Source organism: Columba livia, chromosome Z (assembly GCF_036013475.1).
Source record: "Columba livia isolate bColLiv1 breed racing homer chromosome Z, bColLiv1.pat.W.v2, whole genome shotgun sequence".
In the NCBI taxonomy this organism is placed as follows: Eukaryota; Metazoa; Chordata; class Aves; order Columbiformes; family Columbidae; genus Columba; species Columba livia.
The window spans coordinates 25063444-25087148 of NC_088642.1; the positions used below are offsets into that span (position 1 = coordinate 25063444).

The following is a 23705-nucleotide window of genomic DNA, read 5'->3' on the forward strand; positions in this document are numbered from 1 at the left end:
TTTGGATGTTGTTAAGCTATCTTTGTCACTCACTGAGGATAAAGAAGGAGGCTACCTTAGTGACTTAAATTCCTAGATTTCTCTTTGGAATTTCTTTAGAGAGCAATGTATAGATCTTTCAGGACAACCAGTTTTCTTTTGAGTTCCAAAAGTTCCTTGAAATACAGAAGTCCAGAATTACAGATACAGCTCCTGTGTGTATTCCACAAGTGCATATGTAGATGGAAACAAATTATGTAGATGGGGTGACTTCAAAACACTCAGAAGCCTAGTGCTCTTGCAAGAAACTGCAGCTGCATTACTGAGAAGGGGAAGGACGAAGGTTCTCTGGAATGGAAGAAAGAGTCTTAGAAAAGTATTATAACACATCATGGAGCTGTAAATCTCTTCTTTATAAAGGTCTGTAGTCCATTGCTTCATTCCATCAGCTTTTCAAAAGAGCCAGTAAAGTAGGCAGTACTTTCCAGTAGATATTCGCACCCTTCCCACATAAGATGAGGATTAATGTAATTTCTCATCATAGTATGTTTCTTTAGTATTTATTTCAAGAGCACAGTGAAATCTAATGATTATTTACAGTGCACTCAAAGTCATAAAAGCTAAATTTGATGTTTAGAGATACACACTTACATAGAATGCCACTGAAAACTGCAGATTCCCTGAAATCACAGCGTGGCATGATTTGCAGTCTTTCTGCAAAGCACGGGGAACATTCAGTGAATACATGGATCCTAAAAAGAAAAAGTATCATTTAACTGCTTGCATAACATAGGCCATACTGTTTAATGTGGTTATTCCTAACAGTGATCTGAGTCCTACATATTTCACTCTTCATAGAAGGATTAAGAAACAGCATTGAAATAATTAGTCACGGCTGGGACTGCAGCCTTTACATACTCATATCTCACTTAAAGAATCACAGAGCATCCTCCTGCAAGGCGACGTGTGCTGCACAGCTCTCAGAAGCTCTGTCCTCAGTCTCTTCTCTAGCAGCTCTGTATTGGGTTTGCCTGGCAAGGTTTTGATGGCGTGGCAACTAAAGGAATGTCTTCTGTGAGAAGCTGCTAGAAGCTTCCCCTGTGTATGATGAAGCCAATGCCAGATAGCTCCAAGATGGACCCATCGCTGACCAAGGCCAAGGCCATCAGTGATGGTGATAACAAATTTAAGAAGGGGAGAAAGTTGCTGTGTAACAGCAATTGCAGTGGAAGAAAGAAGTGAGAATATGTGAGAAACAGCTCTGAAGTCACCAAGCTCAGGCCAGGATGTGCTCCAGGCACCAGAGCAGAGATTCCCCAGCAACCCTTGGTCTGGACCATGGTGAAGCCAGCTGTCGCCCTGCGGCGCCTGGAAGTCCACAGTGGAGCAGATCTGCACCTGCAAACTAGGGAAGACCCCATGCCAGAGCAGGTGGATGCCCAAAGGAGGCTGTGACCCCATGCGAAACCCATGCTGGAGCAGGGTCCTGGCAGGAGCTGTGAACCCATGGAGATAGGAGCCCACACTAGAGCAGATTTTCTGGCAGGACTTGTGACCCTGTGGGGAATGAAATCTGGAGCAGTCTGTTCCTGAAGGACTGCACTCTGTGGAAAGGATCCATGCTGGAGCAGTTTGTGAAGAACTGCAGCCTGTGGGAAGGACTGCCTCCCATGGGAGGGATCCCATGCTGGAGTGTGAGGAGTCCTTCCTCTGAGGAGGAAGGAGTGGCAGAGACAACATGTGATGAACCGATGTAACCCCCATTCCCCATCCCCCAGCACTGTGGGGAAAGGTGAGGTAGAGAACATCAGGAGTGAAGTTGAGCCTGGGAAGAAGGAAAGGGTGGGGGGAAGGTTTTATTTCTTATTATCCTACTCTGATTTGATTTGCAATACATTAAAATAATTTCCCCAAGCTGAGTCTATTTTGCCCATGATGGCAATCGCTGAGTGATCTCTCCCTGTCCTTATCTCAACCCATGGTCCTGTTGTTACGTTTTTCTCTCCCCTATCCAGTTGAGAAAGGGAGTGATAGAGCAGCTTTGGTGGGCACCTGGTGTCCAGCCAAGGTCAACCCACCACAAGCTCTTTGCTCAGCTTTGAAAAACAATGGGAAGTACAAGGTCAAACTTTTTTCATGCTGAGGAGAGATGGAGAAGGCAGACCTCATAAGCCTACTGAAAGCAGTAGGAGTCTGCTAATTTGAATAATTAGCCTTGTGTTGCTACCTTTGAGTTTCTCAACAGAGAAGTTGTTTAGATAAATGAGACATAGACTATTATTTAGTTAGTAGCTAGATTTGAATTGTTTCAAAGCCATTTTGAAATGTCTCGTTTCTGACATTGTCAAACAGTTGGTAGATCATTCACATACGTGTGATTAAAACAGTTAAATAGATTATCCTGGTTTCTGTCAAACTGCCATATTAGACTAAATATTAGGAGTAAACTTAGGAAATTTTAACGGCTTCCACAAAGCCCATTCTGAAGTACTGAGATATTTTCCATGAGGTATGTGTTTCCAGTGAAAAGCCTCTGAAACTGGAGCTTATTTCATCCACTGTCTTTCAAAAAACTCCAAGAATGAAGACTCCACAACCTCTGTGGGCATCCTGTTCCAGGGCTTGTTAGAGGATTAGAGAAAACTAATTTCAGCTTTTTCTAAAACTTTAGATAAAGTTTAGATAAAGCTAGTTCCGTATGAAAGAATAAAAGTACTAACTGATCTCCAAAGATCCTTTTCAACCATCTGATTTGGTTCATCTGGCTAAGAAATATATCTTCCAAAGCAGATATGCAGATATAATAATGCACTAAAGAGACTTCAACATTATTTGGCTCTATATTAGAAGACTACTAAGTTTTTTTTTAATGCCATATGAAATTCTTCCTGTTACTCTGGAGCTGATAACAATATGCTAGGGAAGGGCTAAGCTGCTTTTAATAATGCAACAGTTTTGCTGCTATAATAATAGAGAGATATCTTGTTTTTAGGAATTCAGTATGTACTTTTATTACAAACATTTAAATATAATGAGAGCATGAGTCATCAACAAAAGTGGTTATTATATTTAAGGATCTGATTAAAGCATAATAAAAATATATTATCGTATTCAAAGACTGCAGGAAAAGCAAATGTCAATCCTATCTTCAAGAAGGAGGACCTGGGGAGCTACAAGTTGGTCACTCTCACCTTGCTCCCTGGGAAGGTCATGAAGCAGCTAGGTCTAGAAACCATTTCCGGGCACATTAAGGACAAGAAAGTCATCAGAAGTAGTCAGTGTGGCTCCACCAAAGGGAGGTCATGCTCGACCAAGTTGATAAACTTCTGTGATGAAGTGACTGGTTTGGTAGATGAAGGGGATTGAATACTGTCTTCCTGGCCTTCAGTAAGGCCTTTGACACTGCCTCTCGTAAGATCCTCATAGGCAAGGTGTTGATGTGTGGGCTGGATGAGCTGACTGCAAGGTAGACTGAAGACTCTGAATGGCTGGGCCCAGAGGGTGGTATCAGTGGCAGAAAATCTAGTTGGAGGCCTGTAACTAGTGGTGTACCCCAGAAATTGATACTGGTCCAGTCCTGTTTATTATCTTCATTAATCATCTGGACGATGGAGCAGAGTGTATCCTCAGCAAGTTTGCAAGTGATACAAAGCTGGGAGAAGGTGGTAATACTCCAGAGCGTTGGGGTGCCATTCAGAGGAACCTCGACAGGCCGGAGAAATGGGCTGACAGGTATATTCTGCGGTTTGTAAGGAAATAGACTGTAATGAGGAGAAGTGCAAAGTCCTGCACCTGGGCAGGAACAACCTCAGGCAACAACGTATGCTTGGTAGAACAGGACCTGGGGGTCCTGGTGGACACCAAGTTGAACATGAGCCAGCCATGTAACCTTGCTTTAGAAAGGTTAATGGTATCCTGGGCTGCATTAGACAATAGAGCTGACAGCAGATGGAGGGAGGTGATCCTTCACAGCTCAGGTGAGGTCACACCTGGACTACTGTGTCCAGTTCTGGGCTCCCCCATACAAGAGAGAAATGGAGCTACTGGAGAGTGTCCAGCAAAGGTCCACTGAGTTGATTAAGGAACTGGAGCATCTCTTGTAGGAGAAAAAGCTGAGCAAGCTGGAACTGTGTAGCCTGCAGAGGAGAAAGCTCAGCTGAGATCTTATAAATGTGTATAAACATGTGAATGGAGGGTGCAAAGACGAAGCCAGGCTCTTTTCAGTGGGCCCCAGTGACAGGGGAAGAGGCAATGGGCACAAAACTGAAATACAGGAGGTACCATCTGATCATCAGGAAACACTTTTCTACCTTTTTCACCTTTTCTGAGAGTAACTGAACACAAGAAGAGTTTGTTCAGAGAGGTCGTAGAGTCTCCATCCGTGGAGACATTCAGAAGCTATCTGGACATGGTTCTGGGTAACTGGCCCCAGGAGAGCCTGCTTGAGCAGGGCTGTTGGACCAGATGACCTCCAGAGGTCCCTTCCAACCTCAGTCGTTCTGTAGTTCTGTGATCATATTCAGCTTTTTACATAGTACAATTTAACATGTGTGGCTATTATCTGCCCCACTCTCTGCCATCCTGAATTCCTAAGTTACAAATACTTAGTATTGTATTGGTAAATACATTGGTAAAACAACATCATTGAATGGATTTTAAAGACCTGTGATACAATTATAGAACACAAAAAAATCTCAGAATATATTCAGTAAGGTGATTAAAAAAACCCTCTCTGTATCAGTAATTTTTCTTTCAGTCAAGAAGTCTCTTTAGAGTGCCATCTTGTGTTGAAACCTCAGACTGAGGCCTGTTAAGAACAAAGCAGGAAATAGTAAAACACTAAGCAAAACTAAATATTGAAGATAGTTTTTTTTGAAATTTGTACTCTAATACAGACAGCTCTACTGGCCATAAATTATTAATGGTGAAATACTGTAAAACAACATTTGAAATACCTGTTATTTGTATTTAGCTGTGAAAACAGGTAGAGTCTGGTAATTCTGTTATTTCTGTTCATATATTAGTAATTTTACATTTCTAGGATGTTTTTCACCCCAACATGTTCAGTTATGATTTATTGATTGTGGGTGAAATCTTGGCCTAGATGAGTTGCTGTTGAGTTGAAGAGGTCTTGGACTTCTCTGTCCTTTGAATGTAGGATTCTTACCCACCACTGAAACACAGTAGCATTGATATTCCAGAAACACTAGACTGCTTAGGGCTGGGAGGTTTTTGTGATAGAATAAACATCATTGAACTATGGAGAAATGTGTAGGTGTACAAATATGTTTAGTCAGACTGAAGTTTAGCCAAGATGCTTGTGGAATTCCAAGATTCTTATAGAATTACTCCACGGTCCTTCTTATCATTACTCCACAATATAGGCTGGTTTTATCGCTTTTTATGAAAAACGCTTCTCCAGTTAGAATGGGTAGTTTTGTAGAATGGATTTCGGTCACTTTATGTTTAGTGAGATAGTAAAATGGCTGCAGCATAGCTTTTTCTGTTGCCTAGAACTTACCAAAGTGCACCTTGCCCAGCTAGCACTCCCTAATGCTTGTGTATTTGTCATCTTTTTATCACAGAATCATAGAATACCAGGTTGGAAAGGACTATATATGTGTGTGTATATATATGGAAAGTAAAAATTAATTTTAAAAAACGTCTTGAAGTTGTCTAAGAATGCAGAAAAGCAAATGAACAATCAAACAAACAAACTACAGTGTCCCCCGTCCCCCCACCCCCCCAAAAAAAAGGCAGAAAATAAAATCTGGATCGGCCAAAACAAAACTAATTAGAACAAGTGATATTTTTTACTCAGTCTCAGCCTACAGGTTGTATCTACTTACCACTCTGATATCTCCCGTGTCTTGCAGCAGTGTGTTCCATGTATCCCATTAATATTGTGAGATTATTCAGAGAGTTTACCTTACAGATTTATAGTATGATAGGGTATTAAATAAATTATTCCTGCTCTCTAGCAGTGTGTATACCTATGCAGAACTTATAGTAGCTTGGCTTCATTGAGGTTATAGTAGTTTGACTTCATTTGAAAATTCAGGACACAGGTCTACTTCTTGGTAATTATTTAGCTTTAAAGCAATTCCTAAATCAGTGTAAGATTAGGCCATAGCATACAATACTTTTCATATATATTTAATTTGAATAATTTTTTCTTTTTAAATAGATGTTTTAGTATAAAGCAAAAACCTGTCAATAAAGTTTTTTAAAATACAAAGCTGAATTTTAATTTTTAATCCACTTTAATGCCTTATTCAGAAGTATAAACCATGACAGAGTAGACAGGTGTGCATTTAACTTATGTTTCAAAATAATATTAATCTTTAGTAATTAAAAATTGTTTAAATTCTGAAGCTTGATAAACCTTATGTTAAAGCTAATGGTAGTTCTGCATTATTTCAGCTATGATTTAAGTTAATCCAGAAATCATACAGTTTGGACTCAAATCTTTACCTGGTAATTCTGTGGTATGTGTTCTAAGATACACAATACCTGAAACTTTTTATTTTGAATTGAATTTGCTGTTCTGTGGTACTTAAGGAAACATAAAGGTCTTAAACTCATAAATGTGCTTTATTCCAGCCCTCTTAGAGAAAATGAGAGTTGTACATACAGTGTTTAAGCAGCACTGGTAGAAAGTATACAGGTGCCTCATCAGTGCCTGCCTTCCAGGTACCACTTTTACCTCCTATGTCAGATCTGTAGATACAGCTGAGATTTCTGTAGCATTTGTTTATTTGTCTGAATTAATCTTACAGCTTGCAGGTGTAAGCTATGAGACAGCTGGAACAGAACCTTTCCTACAGCTCTGGATTCTGATTCAGAGTTAGAAATGTTGTTATTGTTATTACTCTGAATATAACTGATTTTCAAGTAATATAGACTCAGATGTTAGAGAATTAGGAGCTAAACTTATTTTACCTTTTCTTACAAATATAGCTAAGACGTGCCTAAAAATCCATAACTGTCACAAACTGTGAAATAAACCTTAAAAACTTGAAAGCTCACTTGCAAAAGAGACGTTTATCTACCAGACTCTTTAGTTCTATCCCTCCTCTCTCACCTGCTCTTTCCCACTTTTTTCTTTTTTTCCCTTTTTCCTTTTTTCTCTTTCTTTTTTTTTTTAATTTTTTTTTCTGTTTTATATTTTTCCTTCTTTTTCTTTTTCTTTTTCTTTTTCTTTTTCTTTTTCTTTTTCTTTTTCTTTTTCTTTTTCTTTTTCTTTTTCTTTTTTCTTTTTTCTTTTTTCTTTTTTTTCTTTTTTCTTTTTTCTTTTTTCTCTTTTTTCTTTTTTCTTTTTTCTTTTTTCTTTTTTCTTTTTTCTTTTTTCCTTTCCTTTCCTTTCCTTTCCTTTCCTTTCCTTTCCTTTCCTTTCCTTTCCTTTCCTTTCCTTTCCTTTCCTTTCCTTTCCTTTCCTTTCCTTTCCTTTCCTTTCCTTTCCTTTCCTTTCCTTTCCTTTCCTTTCCTTTCCTTTCCTTTTCCCCTTTCCCATTCCCTCCCCTCCTTTTTTATTTTTCCTTCTTTTTATCTTTTTCTTTCTCTTTTTCCCTTTAGTCTTTATTCCACCCCTCCATTTTCCCCTCTCTTCCCTCTCTTCCTCTCTCCCTCCCCAGCCTCATCCTTCTGGGAAGTGTAATGAAGGAAAGTTCCAGCTGTGGAAAAACTAACAATTACCATGGTTGAAAGCAGGAAACAGAACAGAGATTCGAAGTTACATTTCATCTCTATGCCTGTTGCTTTCATTAGGAGCTGTGAGACGGTAGCTAATGGTTTCACCTTTACCATTTGTCACATTTGCTGCAAGTCGGGCTATGAGCTTTCCCTGAGCCGTTTCTTTTAGATCAAGAGTTTTTAGGTATGTCAGTCATGTTGCAGCCTCATTAGTGTCTGTGTGACATCCCTCAGGATACAGGAGAAGGTGGCACATTGCTCTTCTGAGCGCAGCCACGGCACACGCAGGAAAGCAGCAAGATAGATCAATATCAGCTCTGAAGGTTTCAGGTTTTTCAAACTGAAAGAATGTCTGGAAAGTATTTTGAGTAATGTATGAGTCCTGGAACCAGAATATGTCTAAGTACCTAGGTGGTTTGCCTGTCTGCCAGTCACAGCCACTGCTGTAAGAAGTGACACTAGCATTCTAACCTGTGGAAACTCTGAATGAACCCCTTTTCGCCACAGCAGCTACTGAGTATGCAAAGCATGGGGGTGGCTGAAGGAAAACTCTGAAAACCTCAAAAGCTCAAATGATGCATTCTGTTAGTGCCATCTGCTTCCAAGTATTAACCATCTCAGGTTAAGTGCCCAGTGCTTACTTTCTTCTGGCTTTTCCCCACTGGAATAATTATCCTTCTAAGTAGTCTTTCAGCACCAATGATCTTCACTTAGCTGACACTTTTGTGGAACTTTATGTTAATTTTCTCCTTTCAAGTTAAAAATTAAGCATATGTGAGAGCACTAGCAGCTGCTGTTGTTGAGGAGGCGTTACAGCTGCCGTCTTCAGGTGGTGGAGGAGAGTTGCCTGGCTAGTCAGCTCTGCGATCCTTCAAGGCAACAGTTGTGATCTGTAAAATTCCCTGTGCGCCTAAGATGAGGTTCATGTTTGCAAAGATACATTTTAAGTGTATAAGCCCTATTTTGTTGTGTATTTTCCCTCTGAAAACAACATAAATTATTAATCTAATAGAAGTTTGACATTCTGTACCTTTGTGGATATGGATCCACATCAGTAAGAACATGTCTATACTTTCATGTACATACACAAAAGTTGTTAGAAAGTTCAGCTTGCTGAATAGTACATGTACTTGAATGAAAATAAAGAGTATCCGAAAATGACATTGAAACAATGCAGCTTTTATAAATGTTTTGGTGGTGGTGTTCTTGCTTGTTTACTGTGGCTAGGAACATTTCTCATATTTATGGTACAAAGTCAGAACAGGGCTGTTTCTGTCCCAAGGGCTCAAATCCTATTACAAGAGAAGAGGCAAGCAGATGCCATAAAGGGAAGCACACTGGCAGTATGGGAAACACTAGCAGCAGTGCGAGAGCAGCCTTGTATCCCAGTTTTCCCATAAAGCTTATGATTTTCTTTAAGCTCTGTCTTCTAGTATTGATTTATTAACTTAGTTTTCATATGTTTTCATTGATTCTAGCATGCACAGTTGCAGACAAAACCAAAGTATGGAAATGTGACACTAACTAAGTCACCATCATGTGAGAAACAAAAGCCCTCATATGTTTTGTTTCTTAACTGTAAGCCAATCTTTTCATTTTGGAGGGAAAGAAAGGATTTTTACCGGTTGACCCTAGTGACTGGAGTAGAGGACAGTGAAACAGCCATACCAACATATCTGGGAACACTCTACTAACACTAGTGGGAAATTTAAGTTACAGGCGTCTGGTTTGGTTAAATTGGGACAAATTTCAGAAACAGGATCCAGAAGTGCTCTCATAGTGACTGGAGTTTGGGTTAGAAGACATCCAGGGTGGATGTGTGAAGGGAAGTTGTTGAAATGTCCATATAGTTACAGTGTTTGGGTTATTTTCTCCATTAAACTGCAAAACCAAAATATTCAGTTGGCATAAAGGTTCATCAGATACATAAAATCAAAATAATTGTATAGACACTAGCAGTAACGTCTGTTCCTCTTTAGAGCTCAAATTTTGCTGTCTTGCTTCTCATATTTACAGTTCTCCAGCCTTAAGATCTTAGCGCCAGTGTCCATCTGAGAGAAGAAAGGCCTTTCAAATGTCAAACACGAGTACAATGACTGTTTTCCTAACTTCCCTCTTCCAGATGCTCAGAAATTTCTGGGATCATAACACTGGTTAAAAACCGAAAAGGAGTGAAGATGGCAAATCCTGTGTTCCCTTTGCCATCTTTAAGTCTCAGGATAACTTACTTTGTTCAGGTTGTAAACAAAATGTCAGAAATAGGTATTTTCTTAACACTTGTCTTCATGGCAAGCATGGCTAAACTTTGATTGCTCTGCTATTTCAGAGCAATCCCTTGCTCTGGAATAAAAGTGAGTACATGCATACTGTTGATTATGATAGTCAAGGCAGTAGTACCACCATGCTTCCCCAACTAAGCGAGTGATTTAACCACCTTCTAAATGTGGAAAACCTAAGAATAATGACGATAAGAAATTACTTTTTCTAGCATGCCGTGGTGTGCCAGTGAGCTGGATCATTTTAGGCCTCATCTGCTGCCTAATGCAACGTATCATAGCAGATAAAATAAATCACGTGGGTGACACTCTATTAGCCTTGAAAGATGATAGTTCTTGTAAAGCAACTGATGGGAAAATATGTCGATGCAGTAGATTTCAGATGTTTATTCAAGTCTTGAATCTTTGAAACCCAGCAAGTGCATATTTTAAGCTCTATGAAACAAGAGACTATAAGTACAGCAGTATGCTTATTACTGACAAAGCTGTTGCCTGAAACAGATTTCAACTAAGTTTTTGTGTTTTCTTTGTGTGCTTAACTCATTTTTTTCATTTCTCCAAGTGCTTCCTGGAGACATTGGCTTGAACTTCAAAGCATACCATTACAAATGCTTTAGTGATTATCATGGTAGCTAGACTCAGAATTTCTAGTTACAAAAGTTCAGTAGTGCCTACCAAAGACAATTCTCAGTTTCAGTTGAGTTAGGATTTAATCATACGGATTCAAAGAAGTAGTATCCAAAACCTTATTTTTTATTGTTTTCAACATTGTAATAAAAAGCTACCTTTATTGGGGTCAATTTTAAGGAAGGTTTTGTGTTTCTTTCTTCCTTTAACTGTTTGTTCATTTAGAAAGCTTATAACAATTTACTGTGTGATTCATTACTTGAGCCTTTAGAAAGCTGATCTGCTAATTATCTTTCAATAAATAAGCATGGAGTTGCTGTAAGGGTTGTGACCAGTTAGGAAGCCTATGAAGTCATGCCTGTTGTCTTTACTTAAAGCTGTGCTCTTTTTTGTTTCTGCTTTGTTTGCTTTATGATGGCAGAACTCTCACTTCTCACTCAATTTGCAGTTTACTTTTTTTATTTGGTCATTGTGATCGCATTTTGAATTATTATTTTCAAGAATACAGACAAAAATTTGGTTCAACAGCAAATATTTTTAATTTTTTTTTGATATCTGAAAAAAATAGTGGAAGCTCCTTTATTTATTATAATAACATGTGGCCTTCCCAAATATGTTGTTTATTCTATAAAATATAATACATTTTCTTAACATTTACAAATAATTTGTTGAATTAGTTAAAAAATAAATTAAAAGTAGCTTCTTCAATAAATTTGTCTTCTATATCAGATTTTTATGTGTGTTCTCAACAGCAAAATAAAAAGCTGTGAAAAATAAACCTGCATTTACAAAGGGGGTGTGCCCTCACTAGTTTCTAGATTTGTTCTCCGTTAATTTTAATTATGTAGGAAGTGTTTAGAGTCTGATAGTCTATACCTGTAATTTTTGTTTTGTAATCTGTATTTCTTTTAAGTCTAGCCTCTGTGAGTACTTACAAGTCTTAGAGTTCTTCACACTTGCTCTTCAGATTATTAAAATGCTTCTTTAATGTATCTTCCTCAATAATTAACATGTATTTGTAATTTGAAATTAATGTTGCAGTTAATATCTGAAGAAAAAATAACATTAAATGTGTTTGGGTTTTGTTGTAGGTATTAAATGATAAAACCAATAACCTAAAACTATAACAAAAATATAATTAACTTTCTTTCTCTATGTAGCCCACTGTTTGTGAACGGGAGCTCTGTGTATTTGCTTTCCAAACGTTAGGAGTGATGAACGAAGCTGCTGATGAAATTGCAACTGGGGCTCAGGTAGAATTATCTACTGCTTATTACATGTGTATTTTTCTATAGTAAACTCAGTCTTCTCAGTCTCTTCTAGTATTTATTTGTACTTGTATTCCCCATATGAGTACAGTTTGGTAAGTATTATTTATTGTCCAGTTTTATAGTAAAAATACACTGGTTTATGCATGGTGTTTTCAAACAACTAATGAAGTGCTTCCATTGTTTTCCTTTCATGTAATTAGAGTAACCCTGTTTTCTTTTTCTGTTGTATTCAATTAGGTCACCTGGGTTGTTAATAAAGGCAGCCGTTGTCATTTGGAGATAATTCCCATTTATTTTTGCCTAATGAGCCAGTACTACTCTCATGCAATTAATAAGCTACTTCCTGTTCATGGTGTTGGGATGCAGTTATCCACGGAGCATCTGTTGTTTTGATCATTAAAGAACAGTGGGAAAGTCCTTACTGATGTTGCTACATAAGCTTTTTTCTCTCTTCTCAAGGATCAGGAATTTAATACACACTTGCCTCCTCCTGACTCCAAGTTCAGTTATTAATATAGTTATCCCCGCATCATTGTTTTCTTTCATAATTATGTATGTGCCTTGAAACAAAGTATTTTAAACTATGTTTCCAAATCACCTTTTAATGTTAGATTACAGTAAATTCAAAAGTTAAAAGATCTTATGCTTAAGATCCTTTCAAGGATCACACATCTTACGGAAAAGTACATTCCTCTCTGGTTTCATAGACATATGTCACTCACTGTACATTTACTTAGTAAACAACATGTTTTTTGGGGAAGAGCAAATGTTCAGTTAATTTTTAACTAGCATTAGTGTGTCTAGCCACTGGAAATAAAGTATTAATCTAAGTGCCTGTGCCTATGGGCATATCCTAAAAGGAAGGAACTTGCAGCAATATACACCATCTTCTTCACTTGAGAATATACCTGCAGTATCTGAACATCAGCTCTTCATCCGATGTCTGAAGACTATCAGATGGCTTTATTTGCAATATCTACCATGCCAGGCATTGGGATACCTGTGTAATCTTGTAAAACATGGAGAGAGGTGTGCTGATGAAGCTCCACCTCTTCCTTGCTACTCTGGAGACTTCATCTATGCATTTCCGGGGAGCTAGAGTTTTATTTTTTAATTCAAACACTTACATGGTACATTATGTATACATTTAGGTACAAACTTACCTGGTAAATAACATGTACATTGTACATTAGGTACAAAAAACTGATCTCTTGTCTCTCTTTTTAAATACAGCTGACAGGGGAGTAGGTCCTGGTTGGCTCTCACTCTGTGTTTTATGTAGATATTGCTGCTGCAGGCATATGCGGAGCTTGCTCTAGATCTCTAGAGTGCCTCTACATCTACAGAGCTTTAACACGGAGTTCTGAATGATTACAACCTTAACAGTGCTTTAGAAAGATAAGAGGTTTTGTCAAAGATCCTGTTGGACCTAGATGACTAAATTTTGCGAAGTCTCACTCTAGTGATAGCATTGCACCCAGCTCACTACATCTGATCTGGTTGAGTTCACATTCCTGTCTGTAGGAAAATTCAGTACTTTTAGGGTTTGATTAATCTGAGCAATTTTTGACTTTAGTTTAGGATAGTGTGAATCACAGCATAGACTACCATCACAGAGGATATTTCCTCCATTGATTATAAAGAGAGTCTAAGCTGACTAATCAGAGGTAGGTGTTTGCATTGTCAATTTCTACATTTTGTCAGTTGAATCTTCCTCCGAATTATTTTGTATAGCAAAGGAGCCTAAATATAGGTTCCCATTATTAGAAATCACATCCTGTTTTTTTTTCTGCTGTGCTTTCAGCTAGTTTCCTAAGGTATATTTTGTCACTCACAGTATTCTGATGACTTCTCCTTAAAAATAATTGACTGTACTTTCTAGAACTTTCAGGCCCAAACTCACCTTGCTTTATTGTAGTCATTTAGTCAAAGTGCCTGAAAATTAAATGCCTGATTTGTTGATAGTCTAGACTCCCTGTAAAAGTGTCTGAGAGACCCAAGTCGTAAGAGGGAATTGCCGTTAGCAAGTGTTGTCTTGTCATCCTTGAAAATGTTCTAATCCTAACTTACGCGCTTTAGTACCTACTGTTTAGGTACAGTTGCAGGCCTGTTGCCTGACCTGGCTGTGTATGCAGACTCCTGCTGTCCTTTGCAAATGCTAATGCAGATGCCCTGTATTGAAACATTCATCACACTTACAGGTGTTATGAACTGGAAAGAAGTCAGAGTACTATGGAGGAATGAATAATTATTTAAATAACTTCATTTTTCAAGATATGTGAGATGTTTCATAACTGGAACTAACAGAATATTTTTAAACTGGTGGAGAAAATTGTCCATTCATGCTAAAGAAGCAGAGGAGGAGAATGGTAACAGTATGACTCACTGCAGCACAGCTCTTTTTCCCTTTCATCATGATTCGTATTTTCATTCTGCTTCTCTAAAGGACAATATATTTTTTTCCTCCAAATGATCAGATACAATGGCAGATATATAATAACTTATAGAACAGCTTGAGCTGTGAGGTGAGATGAGATCTGATCTGTGTGAAGTTGTGGGAGGAACCAGGGATGCCTACTAAGTATGACTCATCTCAGCTTTTCCTTTATTGCATGCTAAAGTTTGTTTTCACACAGGAATGTTTTCAGAAGTCACAGAAAAAGAAAAAAAAAATGGAGAAATGAGCTAATTTGGAGCTACATTTTTATGTAGCAACTTTGGATTTCATTATGATCTGGATTTATGTTTCACAGCTGCCAGAAAGCTGCACTTTCTCTGTTTTGTGATTGTTGTGTTGTTCTGTATTTTTAACCTCTAAATTAAGAATTTTGAAACAATTAAAATAAATCTGTTGCTAAGTTGTGTATGTGCTTATGTGGATACATGCCTGTGTACAGATTACATGCGTGATCTTGTGGTGAGATCTTGGAAATCATATATATTCAAAGCCATGTTGTATATCTGTACAATAGGATGGAGGGAAGAGGATCTCCCAGTGTGAGCTGTGCAAATGACTGTTAAAGCACTGCACTGTTCTGGCTTTAGCAGAAGCAGTGTTTACAAGTGTTTCTATTACAGTCTTCAGGAGAACAGCAGAGAGTGGTACAGATTCATGAACCCTTCCTCATTCCTGAGCAACATTTTTCACTGGCATCTGCTGTACAGAGGTACACAGACCCAGCACAACTTCATTCCTCTAGAAAATGAATTTAATCCAGGAATTAGCACATGTGCACAAGAGAAAGCAAGACTGCAAGCAGTTTCTTTGACAATATAATACATTTAGAACCAGATACTGGTCCTACTCATGCACCTGGAATAATAAGCCAGGGCTGAACCCAAAGCCTGTTGCAGTCAATGGAGAAATTTGACTCCTAAACTGTATTCTGTGGATAAAATGGTTTAGGTAATACAGGTAACGATGAAATATGGTGTTAATATAATGTGTAAAAAAAAGGCAGACTGGAAGATACAGTATAAAAGTACGTATATTGTATAAATATTTTTCTTTGTCCCTAGGTGGTTGATCTGTTAGTATCTATGTGTCGGTCTGCTTTAGAGTCACCTAGAAAAGTTGTCATTTTTGAGCCATATCCTTCTGTAGTTGATCCTAATGATCCTCAGATGCTGGCCTTTAACCCCAGGGTAAGTCGTTATCTTTCATTATGTCATAGTTTGGTTTTAGTCACGTATGAGATTGCAAAGCAAAACCTTCTGAAGGAGTCTCCTTTACGATAAGAGTTACAGCTCCAGAATATAGCACAAGTGTGTGACTATTTTCAGAATTTTGTAGCTTTTTAAAATTGTCTCTGAGAAGGTATTTGAATATAAACTGTAAGTTACATTCAAAGTTGTGTTAAACCAAATAAATTCTTTTGGACTATAAATTACAGATGCAAAATTTTATATTCTTAGTTCTTTTTCTCAGTGTACATATTGGATACAAAGAGAAAGATGGACTTTTGGAGGTGTAGGCCATGTAAACAGGCGGATTTCCAGTCCATCTTTTTATTCTTAAAGTGGTTATTGCTGTCATCTCATTTTCTCTTTGCAAACAATTATGTCCTTAAATGTAATTTTATCAAACATTGACATAATAGTTGAGTTTTGTACAAGCATCTGTTTTGAAGTAGAGAATTCTGTTTCCACTACTTGCTCCTCAGGCTGCAAATGCTGCCTCTTGGGGAAGCCCTCAAGAAGCTGTGAACTCTTACATCTCACTTGGGCTCTCCCCAAGGGCATAAATGAGAACTTTGGATATCCTGCATTGGGATGCATATAACTTTCTGAACAAAGGCCAGTTAGCAGTGGTTCTTCCTCAGGAAGTGGCGAGTGTGTTCTGTAGCAAGAAGGACTTGCCAGGAGGTGGTTGGAAGGGGGCTGATGAGGAGACATCTAATCTGGTGGCTGGGCAAGGCATGAGTATGAAGCAGGTGAGGGAATAGGAAAATCATCACACCAGAAGAGAAGTGGACAGAGCCTCTGGGCTGGCAGGGCCCACACCACGTCCTCCCAGCTTCTTGCCAGCATGGGCGAGGTGAAAGCCCATGGGCAGAAGTTGGTGAGACCCAAAGATGGGAAACAGTGAAGCTCCTGAAAGTGATGTGACATGTGGAGGTTGCAAAGCACGGCCTATTAAGAGCACCTCCTCAGAGAAGGTGTAGCCATCTGATGGCGGTTACCAAGCAGAAGGTAGGCAAAGATCAGGGTGAGGCAGAGAGACAACTGAAGGACCTTTGATGTTTTGTAGAGCTGTTAGCAAAGTAAACACATCTGTTTATTTAAAATCTATTTAGTCACTGCATTATTTAACTTAATAGCATGCTGTACAAATAACTGTTAAAACCTGTGTTTGTTGAAAAAGTGAGCTAATTTTTTGAGTGTTTTGTAGATTCCAGTGAAATTCAAAGGAAAAACATCATAACAACATTTTTTCAGAGAATTTCCTGGACTATGAATGATAAAGTCTATGTGTGAGCTGGAAGGAAGCTGTTGGTTAGAAATGTTTGAAAGGATTGGTTTGCTGAACATTCATCCTAGAACTCAGGTTTTTGTAGAGCCAAAGACTAACCTTCTTTTAATTTATGTGCTTATTTTATGCTACATCAGAAGAAGAATTATGACCGAGTCATGAAGGCATTGGATAGTATCACTTCTATTAGAGAGATGACACAGGTAAGTTTAGAAATCTTTAACTAACTAAGTTGATATTTCTAGAACTAGGAAGATATTTGTATTACTTGCTTATGATGGGTGGAGAAGTCTGTAGTATTATCTCTTTTCTATAGAGCTGTGGTCATATTAAAATGTGTGTTAAAAATATCAAACCTAGAGTATCCGTAATGGTAGCCAAATAAAAATAATGAAGTAGAATTCAGATTTTTTTGAGTTTCGGTAAGAGATAATAACAGCAGAATGGGACATTGTAATGAGATAATCAGCAACTGGTGCATTTCTGGAAATATCAAAGCCAAATTGGGTCTTTTTTTTCCAAAGCAAAATAAATTGATTTTGTGACTGTGTTCTGAATGATAGCTTTATTTCTATTACACCAAATCACTTAATGAGCTAAGTATGGCTGAAGATTTGGAAGGTCAGGTCTCTTGGGGTTACTACCACGGGATTTCTCATTATTTACAGAGAGACAGATTCTGATATGTTTATTGTTGCACTTCCTTTCCCAAACAGCGCCGATTATTATAACTGTTTTTTAACTCTCTACCATGTACCTTGCTTTTCCAGCTGCTGTATAAATGTATCCCCACAACCGTTTATAAATCTACTATATATGTATTCATAAAATATGTTAGGATTCTGGAATTAAGAACAAGGTATATAGAGAGGAGTAAAATAAATTCTAAATTAAAATTCACATGTTTGTTACTTAATGTAATATCTTGTAAAAATTTAGAAAATCGGGTATTTCTGTTGCCTAAAATAATGTATTTTAGAAAGAAAAATAACCACTATTTTACTTTTTTTCTAAATGTTAATATAATTCTTGAACTGAAGAGTTTTAAAGGGATGCTTTGCAATGTGATTGAAATCAAGAAAGGTTTTCAAAGGGATTATAAGCTGCTACAGTATTTTACTTTACCGGTTTACACCGTGAAATAATTGAAAAAGATGGAGAAGATTACTTTGTCCTGGTTTGGGAGACTTAATTTTGTGAAGTTCTAGTCCAGTATCTTAATCCAAGCGATGCCTTCTGCTGTTCTTCCGGAGATCACCAACGTTTACTACAATATACTAATTTTTGTGCTAATTATATGCTTATTATTTTACTCTGGGGTATATAATTGCTGTATTCATTCTTGCTGGTGTCAAAACACATTTATAACTCTCTAATGCTAAATGTCATTAAAACTGTGATTTAAGCCTAATAATGAGCCCCATGTATTTGTTTTAATAGATTAAATCATGGGCAATGTGACATATAAAATGTAACCTTATGATTTCAACTAAAAATAAAGAATATAATTACTCTTTTCTAGGCACCTTACTTGGAAATAAAGAAGCAGATGGATAAACAAGACCCACTTGCACATCCTCTTCTACAATGGTACAAAATTGACTCACATGAGATGACAATTGTTAAACTACCAAGTTTAATGAATAATCACATCACCAGTGTAATATGGTATAAGCTTATACTAAAAATTAACATCAGGGTTGACATTTGAAATGCAGTTGTTTCTGGACTGTTTCTGAACCTCATTCGGGCCCTCTGAAAACACTGGAAAGAATCCATCTTATTTGTACAACCTCTGATCTCATTTTCTAGTGAAGATTTGGTCTACTTTCTTCTGATATTAACAGGTTCAAAGGCCTGCAGATGAGTGCTTTGTGGTAGCCATTAGTAACACAATTTTAAGAAGAAAAGTTCTGTTTGATTACCATGTCTAATACATGTAATTGTTTCTTATTTTAGGGTTATTTCTAGTAATAGATCACATATTGTGAAGCTACCAGTGAACAGGGTAAGTGTCTGTGGGTTCCTTATTATTTTCTCATTTCTCATGACTCGTATTAGCATTGTAGGTGGGCGTCTCCTACCCAAATGTAGGTGTCTACATTCAGACTAATCACATGGACTCCATTAATAGACAAGAGAGATAAACAGGCAGTTTCAGGTTGTGACTCACAGAATCATGTTGCAAATATCTAAAATAGGTGAAAGGAATAATGCTCAGAAAAAAAGCCTATTTGAGGTGAGTAGCTCAAATACAAGTGCCTCCCTTGTAGTCATCTGAGGTTGGGTGAGAATAGCTTCACTATTTGTTACTATATAGAATATTGATACAGAATTGTTCAGAAAGCAGTGCACACAAAAATGGTGTACCAGGAGATCCACATATGAGTACATCTTAAAAAGGGTGTAGCTCTTGAATTTTAGAGAATCACTTCTGAGTGTGTGTGCTTCTGATCCTCTGATTAAGGGCATAGTAATCTGCAGCCTTTCAAATCTGAACCTTAATTCAAAGCCAGCTCTGATCAGAATACCATAATGCAATTGTTCAATTTAATTACTTTTCTAGAGCCATATTAGGCTGCAGTCTGTTTCAGAAACTTTCATATGTTTCATAAACTGAAAGACATCTTTACTGTTTGACTTCAGGTTAAAACTAGGGTAATAAGACTAATTTCAGCCTAGTTCATGTAGTTATGTAGATGCAAACATGTATTGTGCGAAACAGCATGGTATCTTAAGGACTATTATTATGGTAATGCAATGCTTTTGTGTTAATTGACTTTTTCTCACTTGTGGACTGTTACATTTTACAGCAACTAAAGTTTATGCACACTCCCCACCAGTTCCTACTTCTCAGCAGTCCACCAGCCAAAGAATCCAATTTCCGAGCTGCTAAAAATCTCTACGGAAGTACCTTTGCATTTCAGTAAGTACATATATTCATATTAATCAAAGATCATGCTGCTTTTTGTTCTTACCATTTGAGGTTTACAGCTGACAATTTATTGTTTTAAAGTATTACCAATTTCATTTTGCATTTTACGCTGTGGATTTTAATACTTTCTTTTTCATTTTTTCAGTGGTTCACACATTGAAAATTGGCATTCCATCCTGAGGAACGGCTTAGTTGTTGCTTCCAATACGAGGCTGCAGGTAAATAGTAAGCTAAACAGACTTCAGCTAACCTGTGAATGCTTGATTACATACTGTCTTAGACAAGTTTTCAGGGGGTGTGGTGCTTGTAGTCATATAGGTGGAAAAAAGGGATGATTTCAGATACCCTCTTGTTTGATCGAAAAGGTACTTTTCTGATGCAATTAAAATGAAATAATGTGTCTACTAGAATGGCTAGAAAATCCCAGTGCTGGAATCAGTGTTTCAATTTTATATTGCAGAGCAGCACCTCCAGGAGGCTTAGCTCGGTACTGCACTAAAGAGGTTTTAGGATTAAAATTTAGAGCTACATAAACTATCACCATGTTGTCGGATCCAAGATTTACAGGAACTGGCTTTACAGCATCTTCTCTCCTTGTTTCCTTGGGAATGGAAGTATGAGTGTACTGGCCAGGAGAGAGCTATTGCAAACTTCCTTTTGTTTTCTCAGACTGAAGTATCAGACCACTATTGTAGAGCAAAGGAGGCAGTACCAGAGGGACGGGGGAGCTGTAACTCAGAATATTTTAGCATCAGAGTTTTGACAGCTCTTCCCCACAGCTGAGTCCATGATACCTTGGAGGAGGATCACAGGGTGCTGCCTAAGAATTGGGGTACAGGAGACACTGAAAAAAAAGAAGTGGAAATCCGTACTATTCCTCTTAGTGGTTTGGGTACTTTTATTAGGACCCCTGGAAAAGGCTTCCCCATGAAAGCAGGATTTACACACCAAAATTCACTGACATAATACTCTTTGTTTATGCTTATTTTTTGTTCAGGGTTGAGATACTAGGAACAGGAGGAAGCAGTAAAGCCATATTTTGTAAAAGTCATCATCTTAGATCTCTCACACACCTAAGGCATATACTGAGCCCAGTTCATCCTATTTACCCTACTACTAACCAGTCAGGAAAAATATCTGTTCACCAAAGATCCTATACCACACTGAAGGAGTGAAAGCATGTTTGCATGCTCCTGTGATAGTTCTGGCCAATTGCAGAGACAATGTAAGCATCATTGAATCAGAGGAAAGAAATAAGGGTGAACATGACTCTGAAGCACAGTGGTCATAACGTCAACTTGGGTGGGAGGTACACTGGGTGCTCATTTGTGTTCCAATACATGTGGTGTTTTTTCTCTAATGGCTTTTCTACATGATGCAGTCAGTCCCTGGTGAAGAAATGAAACACATACTTGCCCCTTCCCAGACAAGAAAATGACTGCAGGGCTAATATAAAGTCCTCCCTTTTGTTGCTTAGCCGAAGCTTCATGACATGGAACAGCGATGGTGAATAAGAGTCTTCCCTTTCCTCTGTTCTTTTCAGGCAACTGGTAGATCTGTGGCTAAAGTGCAGTCCTGCAGTGATAGGATATACATGCCTGAATTGGCTCAGATAAAAGCTTGATTGAACCCATTGCTCCAGTACTCAAGCCAAACTAGTGACTAAGTTTTTCTATAGCATATGACCAGTGTCATCACCATTTCTTCATTTCTTACATTAAAGAAGACAAAAGCAGCTACTGCTGCTTTTGATCCACAGAGGTAGGCTTAGGCTGTGCTACCTGCCAAGATTTTCATGTGAGACACAAGCTGAGCTTGCTCAGCCTTGTTAAGGCTGAGGTGTATTCAACCATGTACAGAAGCACCCTCTACAGTAATGTTAGATTTGAAAACAGAAAATGCAATTTTATATATAAATCTGATGTAAAATTATGTTTGGACCTGTTTCCAGAAAGTCCAGTATTTTAGTTGTATATTAGCGGCTTAATTTTTTTAAAGACTTCTTTGAACACCATTTATTACCAGGCAATAAGTTAGGGCAGTGGGGCCGATGCTTATCTACATTGTGACCCATTAGCATTAGTATTATTTTGTCTAGATAATCAAATTAATCTTAAACAATCACTCTTCTCTTTTTCAGCTCCATGGTGCAATGTTTGGAAGTGGCATCTACCTTAGTCCATTGTCAAGCATATCATTTGGTTACTCAGGTGATATTTATAAATCACTCTAAAGCTGGAGAAATATAGGGGGGTATCTTGGTCTTAGTCTACTCCTTTTCTTATCAGCTTCACTGTTTACAACACTTTATTAAATTTTATTTTTCCTGACCAAGATTTAGTTATTCAAAAAGATAAAATCTAAATTCCCTTATTAAATACCAGTTATCATTTTCCAGGGTGCTGAGTATCTTGAAACTGTACTTGAAACAAATAGTAGCTAATACTGGATGCTGTGTGTAATGGAGCGTGTCTTGACTGTGCAGCAGAAATCCAGCTTTGTGATTTTTTGTCATTATCTGCCTAAGTCCATCTTAGCACTATCTACACATTCATGGGCTTTTACAACCTGATCTGACAAAAGCTCATCAGTAGACATGTTCAACTGTGTATATTTAAGGTTATTCCCCGGTATCAACATGTCAGGATTACATAGAGCATACAGGACAGTGTGTTTATTTTAGCATGAGAAAAGGATAGAACATGATTTGTCCCATTAGTAAATCCAAAATTGACTCACACAGAGTTTTCCTTATAAAAATTAAATTATAAACAGAGGCATAATAGAAACAAGGTAAAATATGTTGACTTTTAGGTATGTTGTATTTGCAATTTCCTTGCATATGAAAGTGCTGGTGTAGTTGAAAGTGTGTTTGTGTGCAAGTAGATATTATATTTCTGGGAGTTTTATTTGTGATTTCTGATTATCAGTATTTTTAGGTAATGGCAAAATTCATTTTAAGAGCTCAGCATTTTTTGCTACTATTTTTTAAATTTCAATATCAACCATCTCTAAAGGCACTTCTAGTTTTTCAGAGATTATTCAAGTATGGAAGCTTATTAGTACTCAATAATAAGTACAGGGTGCAGTTTAATTATCTAACAAATTGCCCTTCTATTTGGACAGCACTGCTTTGTCAGTTTCAATGTGTTTTTTCTCATCTCTCTACCTTTCTTGGTCCCTTCCATCCAGTCTCCTCCAGAAAGAAGACCTGTGCATATAACACTTGATGTCAATAAAAAGCACAGAGGAGTGATAGACTCCCTGTTCCTTCAAAGAGTTAAACTTCCCCATAATTCAGTCTGTGTTTGCAAACTGCCAAGAAAATGGGGTACTGGAAAGGCAAGGAAGCCTGTAGTAGCATGCAATATAGGAGCTTTATATAAACCAACATGACGAAAGAGATCTAGGGCACAAATGTATGCGTTTGGATTTCTGAGATGGAAATTGGATCCAATGTGGCTGACAACTTAATACTTTCACATGTAGATAAATTAATTAGACCAAGGCAGACTTTGAAACTTTAAGGAAAGTAACTACTCCTAACGATTAATTACTTTCAATAAGTCTAAATAAAGTGTTAAAGGTTAGTATATGAAATTATTTATTTTACAATTCCCACCCACAGTAAATCAGACTGTTGCTTCAGCCTCAACAGTGTCAGTTTGACTCAAGACGTATTGACATGCAACTCTGTTAAGCAACCACCTAGGAGCATTCCTGAGCTGAATTCAGTGACATTTAAGCTCATATTTTTCTGTTGTTGCAGCTACTTGATTCTAACTTGACTTTCCTAAGGTCTTTGCAGTACCTGTGGATGTACTGGTAATTTGCAGGATTAAATTGATACATTCTGTAACAAAGTTAACTAGCTTTTTGGGTGCCGTGCAAAGGACTGTGATTCCCATTGTGTTACCTGTTTCATTCTACACAATTAACTTTTTTTTATAGTA

At 37.7% G+C, this 23705-nt stretch overlaps 1 protein-coding gene across 2 annotated transcripts in view; it reads left to right on the forward strand.

Annotated features, from left to right (window-relative positions):
- The window catches only part of PARP8 (poly(ADP-ribose) polymerase family member 8), a 122407-nt gene that overhangs the window by 89294 nt on the left and 9408 nt on the right, over window positions 1-23705 (forward strand). For both annotated transcript variants that reach the window (XM_005500872.4, XM_065045182.1), the window contains 8 exons: window positions 11735-11827; window positions 15365-15490; window positions 16955-17020; window positions 18340-18407; window positions 18777-18825; window positions 19631-19743; window positions 19898-19970; window positions 21893-21962. In XM_005500872.4, coding sequence (XP_005500929.1) covers window positions 11735-11827; window positions 15365-15490; window positions 16955-17020; window positions 18340-18407; window positions 18777-18825; window positions 19631-19743; window positions 19898-19970; window positions 21893-21962 — 658 coding nt within the window. The remainder of the gene's footprint in view (window positions 1-11734; window positions 11828-15364; window positions 15491-16954; window positions 17021-18339; window positions 18408-18776; window positions 18826-19630; window positions 19744-19897; window positions 19971-21892; window positions 21963-23705) is intronic.